General features: G+C 44.8%; 1 protein-coding gene across 6 annotated transcripts in view; it reads right to left on the reverse strand.

Annotated features, from left to right (window-relative positions):
- Positions 1 to 14,590, reverse strand: part of LOC140727475 (voltage-gated inwardly rectifying potassium channel KCNH6-like) — a 286,713-nt gene that overhangs the window by 50,228 nt on the left and 221,895 nt on the right. For 4 of the 6 annotated variants that reach the window (XM_073044805.1, XM_073044826.1, XM_073044815.1 and 1 more), the window contains one exon: positions 6,733 to 6,963. The exons of 1 other annotated variant lie outside the window; for it this stretch is intronic. In XM_073044805.1, the coding sequence (XP_072900906.1) occupies positions 6,733 to 6,963 (231 nt within the window). Of the gene's footprint in view, positions 1 to 6,732; positions 6,964 to 14,590 lie in introns of those variants that run through there. One more of the 6 variants, XM_073044853.1, reaches the window with a different exon arrangement.

The raw sequence follows: 14,590 nt of genomic DNA on the forward strand, positions 1-14,590 counted from the left end.
TTCGGTTTCTGGGGCGAGACAGATTTACGTCTGAGTCCGACCAAATGGCGAATATTATCCTTTGCCTCTCTCCTGGCTAGACGCTTGATCCTCCTCAGATGGAGAGATGTTGCCCCACCCACTCATGCGCAATGGCTTAACGACATTATGGCCTGCTTGGACCTCGAAAAAATTCATTATTTGGTTCTTAATTCGGATCTAAAGTTCCATAAGGTCTGGGGACCTTTTATCGAGTACTTTCATAACCTTCCTCTTGACTAGGGTTTTTTTTTTCTCTTTTCGGTCCCTTGCTTCAAGCTCCCTTTTTTTTCTGGTAGTAGGCATTATTATCCTCTGTTGCTAAGTGTATTCACAGTCTGGTAGTTTGATTGTCCTGATTTATACTCTCTATATTGTGTTGTGGTTGGTCTGGAGTTGGTTTTTTTTTGTGTTGTGGGGCTTGGGGAGGATACTAAGTTTACTTGTCTTCAATTTAGGTGCTTTTTTGTCAAATTCTCTTCCTTTGTAGCATAATGTCATTGTATGCTTAATGTTGTACTGTATTAATGTTCCTCATTGGGATTTGGGGTTTTTAATTTGTAAAATGTATAGAAAAACTAATAAAAATAATTAAAAAAAGAAAGATAGAGGGGAGACTGTCAGTGTACAGAAGTACAGGGAAGAGGAGGAGACCTGCAGGTTACCATTTTCAACCACAGATACTGCTCGAGCCACTGACATCCTCCAGATTCCAACATCTGCACACGCTGCTGTCTCCACCCTGAGAGGATCGTCTCTTGTCACCATGCAGGTATGGGCACACAGTGACTGACCACCCTCTCCCATCAGAAAACCCAGCACTACAGCAAAGAGTTCATGTTTCCTGTTGCCCCAGAAGCAATCCACAAACAGGATGCAAAGCTGCGCTGAGATGTGGCAATGGAGTTTATCCGGGAAAAGTGTAAAGTGTTTCACTCTGGAAGGTTGAATTTAAAGGCAGAGTACAGGGTAGACAATAGACAGTAGGTGCAGGAGTAGGCCATTCGGCCCTTCTAGCCAGCACCGCCATTCACTGTGATCATGGCTGATCATACACAACCAGTAACCCGTTCCTGCCCTCTCCCCATATCCCTTGACCCCGCTATCTATAAGAGCTCTATCTAACTCTCTCTCTTGAATGCATCCAGAGACTTGGCCTCCACTGCCTTCTGGGGCAGAGCATTCCACATATCCACCACTCTCTGGGTGAAAAAGTTTTTCCGCATCTCTGTTCTAAATGGCCTACCCCTTATTCTTAAACTGTGGCCTCTAGTTCTGGACTCACCCATCAGCGGAAACATGCTTCCTGCCTCCAGTGTGTCCAATCCCTTAATAATCTTATATGTTTCAATCAGATCCCCTCTCATCCTTCTAAATTCCAGTGTATACAAGCCCAGTCGCTCCAATCTTTCAACATATGACAGTCCCGCCATTCCGGGAATTAACCTTGTGAACCTACGCTGCACTCCCTCAATAGCAAGAATGTCCTTCCTCAAATTTGGAGACCAAAACTGCACACAATACTCCAGGTGGGGTCTCACCAGGGCCCTGTACAGCTGCAGAAGGATCTCTTTACTCCTATACTCAATTCCTCTTGTTATAAAAGCCAGCATGCCATTAGTTTTCTTCACTGCCTGCCTAGATGGCAAGATTTTTAGAGAATCAGAGGGATCTCGGGGTTCAAGCTTATAGAACTCTCAAAAATTGCCATACAAATTGATAGGGTGGATCAGAAATTGTATGGTGTGTTGGCCTTCATTAGTTGGGGGATTGAGTTCAAGAGCCATCGTGTAAATTTGCAATACTATAAAACTCAGACCACATTTGGAGTATGGTGTGCAGTTCTGGTTGCCATATTATGAGAAGAATGTGGAAACTTTGGAGAGGGTGCAAAGGAGATTTACCAGGATGCTGCCTGGATTAGAGAACATTATGAGGATAGGTTGAGCAAACTCGGCCTTTTCTCTTTGGAGCGAAGGAGGATGAGGGGTGACTTGATAGAGGTGTCTTATTAAAAAGGCATAGGTAGAGTGAGCAGTCAGAGATTTTTTCCTGGGCAGTAAATGCCTAATACAACATAATTTTAAAGTGATGGACAGAAACATAGGGGGATATCAGTGGTATTATGCTCTCTTTTTTTATACACAGAGCTGTGAGTGCATGGAATGCACTGCCAGGGGTGATGGTAGAGTCAGGTAATTTAGGGCCATTTAAGAAACTCTTAGATAGGCACATGGATCAAAGAAAACTGGCAGGCTGCATGGGAGGGAAAGGTTAGATTGATGTCGGATTGGTTAAAGGGTAGGCACAACATTATGGGGCAGAGGGCCTGTATTGCACTGTACTGTATGCACTATGTTCTGTGAGGGTGAATATATTGTTAACCAGCTGGAACAAGTTCAACAATCCATACAAGGTCATCAAAGAGATAAAATCACTGCCTAGCAGATCTGAACTGAAACCAGACCCACCACCTCTAGAATAAAGGACAACGGAGAAGAAAAGTAAACACAGGGAAAGACAAAGACAGATTAGGGATGGTCCTTTGTACATGGGAAATCATATCTCACCAATCTGAGTGTGTTTTAAAGAGATGACCCAGAAGATTGACAAGGTCAAGGCAGTAGATGTGGTCTACATGGACTTTAACAAAACTTTTAACAAGGTCCGACATGGTCAGCTAGACCCAAGTTTGAGATCACTTGGGATCCTCGATGAGTTAGCCAATTGGCTGGGTGCTAGGGGTTAGAGGAGGGTTGTTTTTTTTCCAGATTGTAAGCTGGTGTGCTGCAAGGATCGGTGCTCAGTCCACTGTTGCATGGCATATCAATTAAATATTTATGTACCTATTGACATACAACGCAGAATAGGCCCTTCTGGCCCTTCGAGCCGTGCTGTCCAGCAGACCCCAACATAACCCTAACTTAATCACGGGACAATAACCATCACCAATTAACCCATCAAACAGTATGTCTTTGGACTGTGGGAGCAAACTGAAGCACCTGGTGGAAACACATGCAGTCACGGGGAGAACGTAAAAACTCCTCACAGGCAGCGGTGGAAAATGAACCCGGGTCAATGGTACTGTAATGCGCTGTGCTAACCACTATGCTACTGTGCCCTCCCATAGGTACAGGTGCACAGTTTCCTGAAATTGGTGACACAGGTAGACATGGTGGTAAAGAAGGCATTTGACAAGCTTGCCTTTATCAGTTAGGGGATGGAATGCAGGATATCATGTTACACGTCTCATGACTGTGACCACATTTAGAATACTGTGTGCAGTTCTTGTCACCCAGCTACAAGGAGGATATAACAGAGCTGCAAAGGATGCAAAAAAGTCACGAGAACGTTACCATGACTGGAGGTTTGAGTTATCAGGAGAGACAGGACAGACTAGGACTGTTTTCCTGGAGCGAATGAGACTGAATGGTCAAGACCTTCATTCGACATCTTTTCCTTCCTTATGGCTTTGTTAGTTTACTTTTGTTTGGCTTTTAAAGCTTCCCAATCATGTAACTTCCCACTAATTTTTGCCATATTATCTAATAATAATGTTAATGCCCTCTCCTTTGCTTTTATGGTGTCTTTGACTTCCCTTGTGTCACTCTACCTTAAGAATGCTACATCTTCTTTGGGATGTATCTATCTTGTGCCTTCCAAATTGCTCCCAGAAACTCCAGCCATTGCTGCTCTGCCATCATCCTTGCTAGTGTCCCCTTCCAATCAACTTTGGCCAGCTCCTCTCTCATGCCTCTATTAATCCCCTTTCTCCACTGTAAAACCAGTACAGTGCATCTGACTTTAGCTTCTCCCTCTCAAATTGCAGGATAATCAGTGTCTCCTAATCATTCCTTTATCTTAAGCACCCTAATCAAAGCCGGTTCTTTACACAACACCCAATCCAGAATAACCAACCCCCTAGTGCGCTCAACCACAAACTACTCTAAAGAGCCATCTTATAGGTATTCTACAAATTCTCTCTCTTGAAATCTAAAGTCAGCACCAACCTGATTTTCCCAGACTACCTACATATTGAAATCCCCCATGACTCTGCCCTTTTGTCATGCATTTTCTATCTCTGGTTATAATTTGTAATCTGTTTGGAGGCCTATATATATCTCCCATCAGGGTCTTTTTACCTTTGCAGTTCCTTAACTCTACCTACAACGATACTACATCTTTTGATCCTATGTTACCTCTTTCTATGGATTTGATTTCATCTTTTTACCAACAGAGCCACACCACCCTTTCTGTCTATTTGCCTGTCCTTTTGATACAATGTACTTCCTTGGATGTTAAGCTTCCAACTATAATCTTCTTTCAGCCATGACTTAGTGATGCCCACATCATACCTGCCAATCTCCAAATGTACTACAAAATCATCTACCTTATTCAATATACTGTGTGCATTCAAATATTACACCTTCAGTTCTGTTTTCATCACCCTTTTTGATTTTGTCTCCCTGTTACACTGCAACTCAGCCCACTGGCTGCAATTTTGCTCGATTATCAGCCTGTCTTTCCTCACAGTCTCACTATGCACTGCCTCTGCTTTTATACCCACTGCCCCATCCTCAGCCCTATCATTCAGTATCCCATACCCCTGTCAAATTAGTTTAAACCCTCCCCATCAGTTCTAGCAAACCTGCCCACGAGGATATTGGTCCCCCTCAGGTTCAGGTGTAACCCATCCCTTTTGTACAGGTCATACTGTTCCTTCCCCAGAAGAGGTCCCAATGATCCAGAAACCTTAGTCCTGCCCCATGCCAGTTCTTCAACCACGCATTCATCTGCCAAATCACCCTATTCTTATCCTCACTGGCATGTGGTACAGACAGCAGTTCAGAGATTTCTATCCTGGAGGTCCTGCTTTTCAACTTTCTATCTAGCTTCCTAAATTCTCTTTTCAAGACCTCCTCCCTTTTCCTACCCATGTCATTGGTACCAATATGTACTAAGACTTCTGGCTGCTATAATAACAACTTCTTTGCAGAGCACTTTTCATACAAACAAGGTAGTTCAAGGTGCTTTACGATGGGATGAAGGTTAAAGGCAAGGTTAAATAAATAGATTTTGAGCTAGTGTTTAAAAGTATCAGCCTCGTCTGCATCCCTTTTAGTTGTAGGTATTGAGTTCCACAGTTCAGGAAATAGTTAGAAAAAGCAGACATGCCCATTTTCTTTTGAGGGAAATAGTTTAAATATTAGAAATTTGCAGAAGAAAACCTGAGAATTTGAGCAGGTTTTTAAGGTGAAAGCGATTCTGTGATGTGCTCCAGTGCCAGACCATTGAGAGCTTTAAAAATAAGTAAGAGAACTTTAATATTAATTCTAAAAGATAGAGGATACCAGTGAAGAGTAGTTAGAACAGTATGCTCCCTCGGTCTGGTTTCAGTTAAAAATTTGGCAGTGGTATTCTGAATAAAATGAAGTTTGTCAATAGGTTCCCTTGGAAGGCCACTGAAGGTCTAGTAATCTAGTCTGTTCAACGTAAAGCCATGGGTTAGTTTTTCAGCATCATTACATAACAGAAGGAGACATGCCTTTGCAATATTTATTAAGTGCAGAAATGCTGCTCTGGTCACTTTCTTTCTGTGGGGTTTAAAATTCAAATCTGAATCAAAGATAACACCCAGGCTTTTCACTTCTGATTTCAGAGGGCTCCCAACTTTATCAGGAAGTTTATCTCTATAGTTGCCAAGGGGGGAGCACATAGGCAAAGTTTAGAGGGTTACATGCCAGACATGGGACAATCCTGCTGGACAATACAATCAGCCTGAAGACACACACACAACATTTTTGGAAGGGCTTCTTTCTCTCTGCCATCAGATCTCTGAACAGTCCGTGAACACTACCTTACTATATTGCTGATCTTTTCACAACATTTTTAAATATTATTTTATTCTAACTGTTGGTAATTCTCTTTGTAAAGTATTGTACTACTGCAAAACAAACACACATTTCATGAAATAAATCTGATTTTGATTCAGCACCATAATCCCAAGGTCACTCAATTTCCACAAGGTCCAAAATTCCACTGGACTTTGAACCAAGTGCCCAAACCACCAGAGAAGCCTCATCCAGAGGTCCTGGGTGAAGGAATTTCCCCTCATCTCAATTCTGAGGGGTGCCTCGTCCTAAGCCTGTGGCTAGTCCCATGGTTCCCATATCCAATTACAGTAACACTCTAGGAAAACGTGATATTTACACCAGCTAGTGAGACCTGCTTCTGAAATAAATTTGCCATTTCTATATCTCTTTGTCAGTGGACCTCCAGGACCTGCTTCCTGGACCTCTGAGCAAATGGACACCATGGTGTGCTTCTGGTCCCAGTCATTGCCATGAAACAAATCCCAGCCCTGTTCCAGTGATCTGAATGGTTCCCTTTATTTCTGTTCTCCACCATCTCTCTGCACACATTCACTGTGGTTCCTCAGAACAAAGTGCTGGAGGAACTCAGTGGGTCAGACAGACTCTGTGGGGAGACACAGACAGTCTACCCTACACGTCCAGATGAGAAGTTTTGGCCTGAAATGTTGATTGTCTATTCCCTCCCACACAGGTGCTATCAGACCTGCTGAGTTCCACCAGCACCTACTGTCTCCTGTGATAAAGATGAATACCCACCACTGTAGTATCCTTACCCACCTTCTCTGTTCACTCACAGTTCCTGCAACTATCAGTAGCCCTGGAAGTTTGCCTGAATTCTCACCATCCTTCCTATAGAGCAGCAGCTCCACTTTCCGCCCCTGAGAGCTGTGAAGGGCCTGGGTGATCTGGAGAGTGGCCGATCGCTTGGTCCGTGAGCCGTACAGGAAGTCACAGGTAGCGGGTTTCTGTATAATCTCTGCCCTTGAGTACCCGCACATCTGGCAAAAGGCATCATTGCAGAAGATAATGGCACAGTTGCTCACCCGAGCATTGCCAATGATGAACTTGCGATCTAGATGCAAAGGGGAAAGGTTGGAGCCTCAAGTCAACAGTGCAGAGGAGAATGGAACAGACAGTACACACTTCACCCTGACACTAGTCACCAAAAACCTCAATGCATCAACACTCTGGTATCACCATTGCAGGTAAGAATCCCACTATATGTCATCCTGTACACCATTCCCCACAATTAATTCCACCATACTCCTCCTATACACCATTCCCCACAATTAATTCCACCGTACTCCCTCCTATACACCATTCCCCAGTAATAATCCCACCGTACTCACTCCTGTACATCTTTGTCCTGTAATAATCCCACCGTACTCCCTCCTATACACCATTCCCCAGTAATAATCCCGCCGTACTCACTCCTGTACATCTTTGTCCTGTAATAATCCCACCGTACTCCCTCCTATACAGCATTCCCCAGTAATAATCCCACCGTACTCACTCCTGTACATCTTTCCCCAGTAATAATCCCACCGTACTCACTCCGGTACACCATTCCCCAGTAATAATCCCACCATACTCCCTCCTGTACCCCATACCCCAGTAATAATCCCACCGTACTCTCTCTTGTACATCTTTATCCTGTAATAATCCCACCGTACTCCCTCCTGTACACCATTCCCCAGTAATAATCCCACCATACTCCCTCCTGTACCCCATTCGCCAGTAATAATCCCACCGTACTCACTCCCGTACACCATTTCCCAGTAATAATCCCACCGTACTCACTCCTGTACATCATTCCCCAGTAATAATCCCACTGTACTCCCTCCGGTACATCATTCCCCAGTAATAATCCCACCATACTCCCTCCTGTACCCCATTCCCCAGTAATAATCCCACCATACTCCCTCCTGTACACCATTCCCCAGTAATAATCCCACCATACTCCCTCCTGTACCCCATTCCCCAGTAATAATCCCACCGTACTCACTCCAGTACATCTTTGTCCTGTAATAATCCCACCGTACTCCCTCCTGTACCCCATTCCCCAGTAATAATCCCACCGTACTCCCTCCTGTACCCCATTCCCCAGTAATAATCCCACCGTACTCCCCCCTGTACACTATTCCTCAGTAATAATCCCACTGTACTCCCTCCTGTACCCCATTCCCCAGTAATAATCCCACCGTACTCCCTCCGGTACACCATTCCCCAGTAATAATCCCACCATACTCCCTCCTGTACCCCATTCCCCAGTAATAATCCCACCGTACTCCCTCCTGTACCCCATTCCCCAGTAATAATCCCACCGTACTCACTCCTGTACATCTTTGTCCTGTAATAATCCCACCGTACTCCCTCCCGTACACCATTTCCCAGTAATAATCCCACCATACTCCCTCCTGTACACCATTCCCCAGTAATAATCCCACCGTACTCACTCCTGTACATCTTTGTCCAGTAATAATCCCACCGTACTCACTCCTGTACATCATTCCCCAGTAATAATCCCACTGTACTCCCTCCGGTACACCATTCCCCAGTAATAATCCCACCATACTCCCTCCTGTACCCCATTCCCCAGTAATAATCCCACCGTACTCCCTCCTGTACCCCATTCCTCAGTAATAATCCCACCGTACTCCCTCCTGTACACTATTCCCCAGTAATAATCCCACTGTACTCCCTCCTGTACACCATTCCCCAGTAATAATCCCACCGTACTCTCTCCTGTACGCCACTCCCCAGTAATAATCCCACCATACTCCCTCCTGTACATCATTCCCTAGTAATAATCCCACCGCACTCCCTCCTGTACCCCATTCCCCAGTAATAATCCCACCATACTCCCTCCTGTACCCCATTCCCCAGTAGTAATCCCACCGTACTCCCTCCTGTACACTATTCCCCAGTAATAATCCCACTGTACTCCCTCCTGTACACCATTCCCCAGTAATAATCCCACTTTACCCCCTCCTGTACACCATTGCTGGTAATAATCCCACCGTACTCCCTCCTGTACACCATTGCTGGTAATAATTCCACCGTACTCCCTCCTGTACACATTTCCCAGTAATAATCCCACCATACTCCCTCCTGTACATCCTTCCGTAGTAATAATCCCACCATACTCCCTCCTGTACACCATTTCCCAGTAATAATCCCACCCTACTCCCTCCTGTACACCATTCCCCAGTAATAATCCCACCATACTCCCTCCTGTACATCCTTCCCTAGTAATAAACCCAAAGTACTAATATAGCTGTTAGGGAGGGTTTAAACTGAGTTGGCAAGGGGAAGGAAACCAGGGTGTTAGGGTCAAGGAAGAGGAAAATAGAAATGTCAAGGAAGTCCTGCAGTTCAGGAGGATTTAAACTAATGTGGCAGGGGGATGGGAACAAGTGCAGAGAGACAGAGGGGTGTAAAATGAGGGTAGAAGCAAAAAGTAGTAAGGTGAAAAGTAAAAGTGGCAGGCAGGCAAGTCCAGGGTAAAAAGCAAAAAGGGCCACTTTTCAACATAATTGTATAAGGGCTAAGAGTGTTGTAAAAACAAGCCTGAATTTGTGTGTCAATGCAAGGAGCATTCGTAACAAGGTGGATGAATTGAATGTGCACATAGTTATTAATGAATATGATATAGTTGGGATCACAGAGACATGGCTCCAGGGTGACCAAGGATGGGAGCTCAACATCCAGGGATATTCAATATTCAGGAGGGATAGACAGGAAAGAAAAGGAGGTGGGGTAGCATTGCTGGTTAGAGAGGAGATTAACGCAATAGAAAGGAAGGACATTAGCCTGGAGGATGTGGAATCGGAATGGGTAGAGCTGCATAACACTAAGGGGCAGAAAATGCTGGTGGGAGTTGTGTACAGGCCACTTAACAGTAATAGTGAGGTTGGCGATGGCATTAAACAGGAAATTAGAAATGCATGCAATAAAGGAACAGCAGTTATAATGGGTGACTTCAATCTACATATAGATTGGGTGAACCAAATTGGTAAGGGTGCTGAGCAAGAGGATTTCTTGGAATGTATGCGGGATGGTTTTCTGAACCAACATGTCGAGGAACCAACTAGAGAGCAGGCCATTCTAGACTGGGTATTGAGCAATGAGGAAGGGTTAGTTAGCAATCTTGTCGTGCGAGGTCCCTTGGGTAAGAGTGACCATAATATGGTGGAATTCTTCATTAAGATGGAGAGTGACATAGTTAATTCAGAAACAAAGGTTCTGAATTTAAGGAAGGGTAACTTTGAAGGTATGAGACGTGAATTAGCTAAGATAGACTGGCAAATGATACTTAAAGGGTTGACGGTGGATATGCAATGGCAAGCATTTAAATATCGCGTGGATGAACAACAATTGTTCATCCCAGTTTGGTAAAAGAATAGAAACATAGAAACATAGAAAATAGGTGCAGGAGTAGGCCATTCGGCCCTTCGAGCCTGCACCGCCATTCAGTATGATCATGGCTGATCATCCAACTCGAACCCTGTACCTGCTTTCTCTCTATACCCCCGATCCCTTTAGCCACAAGGGCCATATCTAACTTCCTCTTAAATATAGCCAATGAACCGGCCTCAACTGTTTCCTGTGGTAGAGAATTCCACAGATTCAACACACTCTGTGTGAATAAGTTTTTCCTCATCTCGGTCCTAAAAGGCTTCCCCTTTATCCTTAAACTGTGACCCCTTGTTCTGGACTTCCCCAACATCAGAAACAATCTTCCTACATCTAGCCTGTCCAATCCCTTTAGAATTTTATACGTTTCAATAAGATCCCCCCTCAATCTTCTAAATTCCAGTGAGTATAAGCCTAGACGATCCAGTCTTTCTTCATATGAAAGTCCTGCCATCCCAGGAATAAACCAGGGAAGGTAGTGCACCCATGGCTGACAAGAGAAATTAGGGATAGTATCAAGTCCAAAGAAGAAACATACAAATTAGCCAGAAAAAGCAGCACACCTGAGGACTGGGAGAAATTCAGAGTCCAGCAGAGGAGGAAAAAGGGCTTAATTAGGAAAGGAAAAAAAGACTATGAGAGAAAGCTGGCAGGGAACATAAAAACTGACTGTAAAAGCTTTTATAGATATGTGAAAAGAAAAAGATTGGTTAAGACAAATGTAGGTCCCTTACAGTCAGAAACAGGTGAATTGATCATGGGGAACAAGGACATGGCAGACCAATTGAATAACTACTTTGGTTCTGCCTTCACTAAGGAGGACATAAATAATCTTCCAGAAATAGTAGGGGACCGAGGGTCTAGTGAGATGGAGGAACTGAGGGAAATACATGTTAGTAGGGATTTGGTGTTAGGTAAATTGAAGGGATTAAAGGCAGATAAATCCCCAGGGCCAGATGGTCTGCATCCCAGAGTGGTTAAGGGGGTAGCCCAAGAAATAGTGGATGCATTAGTGATAATTTTTCAAAACTCTTTAAATTCTGGATTAGTTCCTGAGTATTGGAGGGTGGCTAATGTAACCCCACTTTTAAAAAAGGAGGGAGAGAGAAACCGGAGAATTATAGACCGGTTAGCCTGACATTGGTGGTGGGGAAAATGCTAGAGTCAGTTATCAAAGATGTGATAACAGCACATTTGGAAAGAGGTGAAATCATCGGACAAAGTCAGCATGGATTTGTGAAAGGAAAATCATGTCTGATGAATCTTATAGAATTTTTTGAGGATGTAACTAGTAGAGTGGATAGGGGAGAGCCAGTGGATGCGGTATATTTGGATTTTCAAAAGGCTTTTGACAAGGTCCCACTCAGGAGATTAGTGTGCAAACTTAAAGCACACAGTATTGGGGGTATGGTATTGATGTGGATAGAGAATTGGTTGGCAGACAGGAAGCAAAGAGTGGGAATAAACGGGACCTTTTCAGAATGGCAGGCAGTGACTAGTGGGGTACCGCAAGGCTCAGTGCTGGGACCCCAGTTGTTTACAATATGTATTAATGATTTAGACGAGGGAATTAAATGCAGCATCTCCAAGTTTGCAGATGACATGAAGCTGGGCGGCAGTGTTAGCTGTGAGGAGGATGCTAAGAGGATGCAGGGTGACTTGGATAGGTTAGGTGAGTGGGCAAATTCATGGCAGATGCAATTTAATGTGGATAAATGTGAGGTTATCCACTTTGGTGGCAGAACAGGAAAACAGATTATCTGAATGGTGGCCGATTAGGAAAAGGGGAGGTGCAACGACACCTCGGTGTCATTGTACACCAGTCATTGAAAGTGGGCATGCAGGTACAGCAGGCGGTGAAAAAGGCAAATGGTATGTTGGCATTCATAGCAAGAGGATTCAAGTACAGGAGCAGGGAGGCTCTACTGCAGTTGTACAAGGCCTTGGTGAGACCACAGCTGGAGTATTGTGTGCAGTTTTGGTCCCCTAATCTGAGGAACGACATTCTTGCCATAGAAGGAGTACAAAGAAGGTTCACCAGATTGATTCCTGGGATGGCAGGACTTTCATATGAAGAAAGACTGGATCGACAAGGCTTATAGACACTGGAATTTAGAAGATTGAGGGGGAAACTTATTGAAACGTATAAAATTCTAAAGGGATTGGACAGGCTAGATGCAGGAAGATTGTTTCCGATGTTGGGGGAGTCCAGAACGAGGGGTACAGTTTAAGGATAAAGGGGAAGCCTTTTAGGACCCAGATGAGGAAAAACTTCTTCACACAGACAGTGGTGAATCTGTGGAATTCTCTACCACAGGAAACAGTTGAGGCCGGTTCATTGGCTATATTTAAGAGGAAGTTAGATATGGCCCTTGTGGCTAAAGGGATCAGGAGGTATGGAGAGAAGGCAGGTACAGGGTTCTGAGTTGGATGATCAGCCATGATCGTACTGAATGGCGGTGCAGGCTCGAAGGGCCAAATGGCCTACTCCTGCACCTATTTTCTATGTTTCTATGTACTCACTCATGTACACCATTGCTGGTGATAATCCCACCGTACTCCATCCTATATACCATTGCTGGTGATAATCCCACCGTACTCCCTCTTGTACACCATTGCTGGTAATAATCACACCGTACTCCCTCCTGTACACCAATGCTGGAAATAATCCCACCGTACTCCCTCCTGTACACCATTGCTGGTGATAATCCCACCGTACTCCATCCTGTACACCATTGCTGGTGATAATCCCACCGTACTCCTTCCTGTACAACATTGCTGGTGATAATCCCACCGTACTCCATCCTGTACAACATTGCTGGTGATAATCCCACCGTACTCCCTCTTGTACACCAATGCTGGTAATAACCCCACCGTACTCCATCCTGTACACCATTGCTGGTGATAATCCCACCGTACTCCTTCCTGTACACCATTGCTGATAATAATCCCACCGTACTCCTTCCTGTACACCATTGCTGATAATAATCCCACCGTACTCCATCCTGTACACCAATGCTGGTAATAATTCCACCGTACTCCATCTTGTACACCATTGCTGGCAATAATCCCCCTGAAGTCCCTCCTGTACACCAATGCTGGTGATAATCCCACCGTACTCCCTCCTGTACACCAACGCTGGTAATAATCCAACCGTACTCCCTCCTGTACACCAACGCTGGTAATAATCCAACCGTACTCCCTCCTGTACACCATTGCTGGTAATAATCACACCGTACTCCATACTGCACACCAATGCTGGTAATAATCCCACCGTACTCCCTCCTGTACAACATTGCTGGTAATAATCCCACCGTACTCCCTCCTGTACACCAATGCTGGTAATAATCCCACCGTACTCCTTCCTGTACACCAATGCTGGTAATAATCCCACCGTACTCCATCCTGTACACCAACGCTGGTAATAATCCAACCGTACTCCCTCCTGTACACCATTGCTGGTAATAATCCCACCGTACTCCTTCCTGTACACCAATGCTGGTAATAATCCCACCGTACTCCATCCTGTACACCATTGCTGATAATAATCCCACCGTACTCCTTCCTGTACACCAACGCTGGTAATAATCCCACCGTACTCCTTCCTGTACACCAACGCTGGTAATAATCCCACCGTACTCCTTCCTGTACACCAATGCTGGTAATAATCCCACCGTACTCCATCCTGTACACCAATGCTGGTAATAATCCCACCGTACTCCATCCTGTACACCAACGCTGGTAATAATCCAACCGTACTCCCTCCTGTACACCATTGCTGGTAATAATCCCACCGTACTCCTTCCTGTACACCATTGCTGGTGATAATCCCACCGTACTCCTTCCTGTACACCATTGCTGATAATAATCCCCCTGAAGTCCCTCCTGTACACCATTGCTGATAATAATCACACCGTACTCCATCCTGTACACCATTGCTGGTGATAATCCCACCGTACTCCTTCCTGTACACCATTGCTGATAATAATCCCCCTGAAGTCCCTCCTGTACACCATTGCTGATAATAATCCCACCGTACTCCATCCTGTACACCAATGCTGGTAATAATCCCACCGTACTCCATCCTGTACACCATTGCTGGCAATAATCCCCCTGAAGTCCCTCCTGTACACCATTCCTGATAATAATCACACCGTACTCATTCCTGTACACCAATGCTGGTAATAATCCCACCGTACTCCATCCTGTACATCAATGCTGGTAATAATCCCACCGTACTCCCTCCTGTACACCATTGCTGGGGATAATCCCACTGTACTCCC

This window comes from Hemitrygon akajei, chromosome 1 (genome assembly GCF_048418815.1).
Source record: "Hemitrygon akajei chromosome 1, sHemAka1.3, whole genome shotgun sequence".
Lineage (NCBI taxonomy): Eukaryota > Metazoa > Chordata > Chondrichthyes > Myliobatiformes > Dasyatidae > Hemitrygon > Hemitrygon akajei.